Here is a 4346-nt window from a genome sequence, read left to right as displayed (position 1 = left end):
TCACCCCTCATTCTGCCTGTTCACCCCTCATTCTGCCTGTTCACCCCTTACAGCCCCCTCATTCATTCTGCCTGTTCACCCCTCACCCCTCATTCTGCCTGTTCACCCCTTACAGCCCCCTCATTCTGCCTGTGTGCTGCCAGCTGGGAGCCAGCCCCAGGGGCTGTTCCCGCTGGGAAACCTCCGTGTGGCACATGAAATTACTGTGTTACACCAAAATAACCCAGCTGTGCTGCCCAGCTCAGCCTCTCCTGCAAAGCTTGGCAGCCCCGCAACGAGCACAAAAGGAAGCTGATTCACTGTGTGGCTTTTTCTTTCCCCTTACAGCCCCCTCATTCTGCCTGTGTGCTGCCAGCTGGGAGCCAGCCCCAGGGGCTGTTCCCGCTGGGAAACCTCCGTGTGGCACATGAAATTACTGTGTTACACCAAAATAACCCAGCTGTGCTGCCCAGCTCAGCCTCTCCTGCAAAGCTTGGCAGCCCCGCAACGAGCACAAAAGGAAGCTGATTCACTGTGTGGCTTTTTCTTTCAAAACTTGGAAATTCTTGCCTGTTTCTGTTTTTGTAGTGGTTTTGAAGTCATGCTAAGCTTTGGAAGATGTGTCCATGCACACTTTAAAGACTGCCAGCTTTAAAGAACTTAGTGAAACCTTGCACAGTAAAGTATTGTCAGTTCATGAGTACACTGGCGCACAGATTTGAAAATATTCTTCACATAGGAAATAGGACAAAAAGCTATTATTTTAGGACACAGGAGATGGGATGGGGAAAAAAATGGTCAAGCTTCTGTTGTAGGGGTCTAGCACAGGAAATGCATTGTAGGGCTTTAGTAGATAAATAAACTCCCACACAAATTAAAGATTTCTAAATTTTGTAGCAAAAAGCTTGAACAGTTCTTTATTTTCTAGTACAGTTTTTGTCAGAATGTTCCCTAATATTAGAATATATAATCTATATTCTGTATTAGAAGATAGAACACATATTCTAGTATAGATCATCTGTATGCAGCAGGTGTTGTTAGTGGAGGGGAGAACATACTGTAAATTAACCTTAGAAAGTCTTTTCAGCCTGTGTCTGCCTATAAAGCCGTGGTTTAGACACAGTTATTCAGATTAATTCCTTCATTCTGTGAGGATCCCTCTTCATTCATCACGTTATTTCTCAGGGACAGCAGGCTGTGAGAGGCACTAGTGGTGCTGTGGATAGGCTATAAATGTATTTCAGCGCCTGTGTCTCTCCAGAATTGGTGTTTGTGCCTGGCTGGTGATGCCACACTGAGCTTTCCTTGGCTGCTGCCGTTTCTCACTTGTCCCATGTTTTAGCACCTCCCCGGGCCGTGCCTGCCCTGACATCTTGTTGCAAAAGCTGCTGTTGCCTGCAGTACTGTGTTTGAGTCTTCCCTGCCTGTTCTGCCGCCTCCAGGACGCGGTTCCTAGAGGGCACAGAATAATCTGACTGCACGACTGTGTGCCCTTTATTTTTCTTTAGAAAATGTGTTATCTGGGGCTTTTTCTCTGTCTTGAGTGGTTGTTTTTCACCATCAAGCCCACAGCATGCTGGGCAGCTTGTGCTGGATGAAGCTAGTGGGGGGGTGGTTTCACAGGAAAGCAGTTTGGGGGAGAAAACCTTGTTTTCGCTCGTGTGAAACAAACTGCTTGTTTTCTTTTCAAGGGCCAGTTCACAATGAACTCGCATTCCAGCCTCCTATATCAAACCATCCTGGTGAGTACAGCCTGACACGAAGTGCAGTCCTGTGAGAGGTGTGCTTGCTGTGAGGAGGAGAGGAGCCTTGTTTCCATGGACCCTGCTGTAAACTGGGGCGTCTCCTGGGGCGCAGGGACGTGAGCAGGGCTGGTTCAGTGCCCGGGCTGGGCGTGCAGCCCTGGGAGCAGCCTGGTGTGTGTGTGTGTGTGTGTGCCCAGCTGCCTGGGGCTGTGCCAAGCCCTGCAAGGGAGTGCTGTCCCTCCCACATCTGGGGCTGCTGTTCCTCCCTGGGCCTTCTGGAGGCTTCCCGGGAGTCTCCCTTGCATCCCTCTCGCTGCAGGAGCTCTCTCTGCTGCAGTGATATTTTGTGTTTAACAACAGTAGCACTGCTCCCTGCAGAAGGGGCGCTACACAGTTGAAAAGCCAAAATATTAAGCTTGTTTTTGTCCAGATACTACAGCAGTGCCGGGAATTACATGTTGGTAACTGCTGGGTGAGCTTAACTGCAGCTGAATTGTGATTCACGTTGTTTGGTATCTCTTTTGCACTATTGATTTCATCCTGTTGAGTCCTCAGTGCCCAGAGCAGCTGTGGCTGCCCCAGCCCGGGAGTGTCCCAGTCCAGGCTGGAGCACCCTGTGCCCATGGCAGGGTTTGGAATGAGATGAGCCCAAAGGTCCCTTCTAACCACAGCCATTCTGGGATCCTGTGATATGTTGGTGCTCCCCAGCTGTGTTTCCCTCTCGTGGAAATGGACCCTGCAGTCATTCCCATCTGTGACTGGAGCTTATGGCATCTTTGGGGTGTCCAGACACAGAAACCACAGCACACAGCAGCCAGGAGTGTGACAGGCACAGCTCCAGGTGGCACAGCAGTGACTCACACTGACACTCGTGTGTGCTTGGCCATCCTCCACTGCCTGCTGGGCTGTTTGGGATTCAGGGCAGTGCCAGGGAGTCTCCTTTCCTCACAAGGCAGATTGCTGCAGCAGCCATCCTTCCTTTCTGGCCAGTTTTTCTTTTCCAAATGCATGGAAGGGTTAGAAGGCAGCTCTTTGCTTTCAGAGCATGCCACTTTGTTCTGCTCCCTCAGTTTGTGCCCCCGTGTTCTGTCCTGTCCCTGATCAGTGTGAGATCTTTGATGTTCTTCCCCCACGTCCTGCTTCCCAGCTCCAGGGGAGCTGGTGTGTAGCCATGATATTATGAAAATCCTTTGCTGGGATTTTTCCTCTCCTGAGAAGCTGAGGAGCCTCAGGAGAGAAATGTAAACAATTACTATCTGCTGCTGTGGAATGCAACAGGTGCATCTGTGATTGGTCCATGTGGATTGTTTTCCATTGATGACCAATCACAGCCACCTGTGCCAAGGCTGTGAGCAGTCACAGGATTTTTGTTATTCTATTCTGTTCTTGTTGTAGCCTTCTGATCTCTCTGTTCTTTTAGTATAGTCTTAATGTAGCATTTTAATATAATATCTAACATAATAAATCAGCCTTCTGAAAAGGAGTCAAGCCTCGTGTCTCCACACACGGAGAGGAATCATCAACACTGGTGATCCCTTCCGAGGCGAGGGCAGGTGCAGAGGGAAGGGATGACCCCGGTGTCTGCAGCCAGAGCTGGTCTGTGCAGCCCAGCCATGCATGGGCACACGTGTTCCTCCTGTGTGCAAGGCCGGGCTGTGGGGATGCAGATGGCTTACCAGGCCTGCCTGGAATGCTAAACTACACACAGACTTGTGAGAGCTGAAGTACAACTACCTCAGGCCCTGGTGTGTGCTGCAGTAAAGACAAGCCATGTTTGCTGTGGCAGGTGGTGTTTCTGTGGGCTAGCAGACCTGCCTTTGTCCAGGTGTGAGTGTGCCTCTCCTGTGCCTGACGAAGGCAGCTGCAGAGTGGATGGTCTGGAGTGGTTTCCCTGGTGCCTTTCAGGCAGCTAACTGTGTCTGTTGTTCAGCTCCAGAGTACTGGTGTTCCATCGCCTACTTTGAGATGGACGTGCAGGTCGGGGAGACGTTCAAGGTGCCCTCGAGCTGCCCCATTGTCACCGTGGATGGGTACGTGGATCCCTCCGGAGGGGACCGCTTCTGCCTGGGCCAGCTGTCCAACGTGCACAGAACAGAAGCCATCGAGAGAGCAAGGTACCCGGGTCCCTCTGGAGTTTGGCAGTGCTCAGTGTGTGTCCCCTTGGGAAGTGTGCATGGGTCTGTCTGAATTACCCTGGCTGTGCTCTCCTGAGGTGGTTCAGGGCTGAGCTCTGCTGTAGCAGTCGCTGTGCCTCGGCAGTGAGGTTGTAACTCCTGCCCTTGTGTGTGCAGCTCAGGTATTAGCTCTCCACAGCCCCTCAGGGTGATGTGGGAAGGGCTGCAGCACACAGATTTGCCACAGGAGCAGGGGAAGGCTGGCACAGAGCTGGTGGGCTCTCATTCCATCCCACTGTGCCTGTGCTGGCCTTTGAAGTGGAAGCACGCAGAACTGAAGCAATGCTGCCGGTTTTTTCTCCTCCTCTTGGAAAGGAGATGGAAGAAAATGATGCCTTCTCTCCAGGAATGTCACACTGTGACAATCAAAGCCTTAGATGGCCAAACAAAGGAGTAAAACGTGGCTTTGTGGATGTTGCTGAGTGAGTGTGTGACACACAGAGCACTC

The 4346-nt window shown here is 51.3% G+C and overlaps 1 protein-coding gene across 1 annotated transcript in view; it reads left to right on the top strand.

The window, feature by feature from the left end:
- The window catches only part of SMAD4 (SMAD family member 4), a gene marked incomplete at its 5' end in the record, with an annotated part of 11134 nt that extends 7208 nt beyond the window's left edge, over positions 1-3926 (top strand). The window contains 2 exons of the mRNA XM_041417947.1: positions 1671-1721; positions 3655-3926. Coding sequence (XP_041273881.1) covers positions 1671-1721; positions 3655-3911 — 308 coding nt within the window. The remainder of the gene's footprint in view (positions 1-1670; positions 1722-3654) is intronic.
- Positions 3927-4346: the final 420 nt, after the last annotated feature.

Source organism: Onychostruthus taczanowskii, unplaced genomic scaffold, assembly GCF_017590055.1.
Source record: "Onychostruthus taczanowskii isolate IOZ18803 unplaced genomic scaffold, ASM1759005v1 scaffold577, whole genome shotgun sequence".
Taxonomy (NCBI): domain Eukaryota; kingdom Metazoa; phylum Chordata; class Aves; order Passeriformes; family Passeridae; genus Onychostruthus; species Onychostruthus taczanowskii.
Note: the sequence above shows the minus strand (reverse complement) of the source record. Positions and strands in the feature narration are given on the sequence as shown.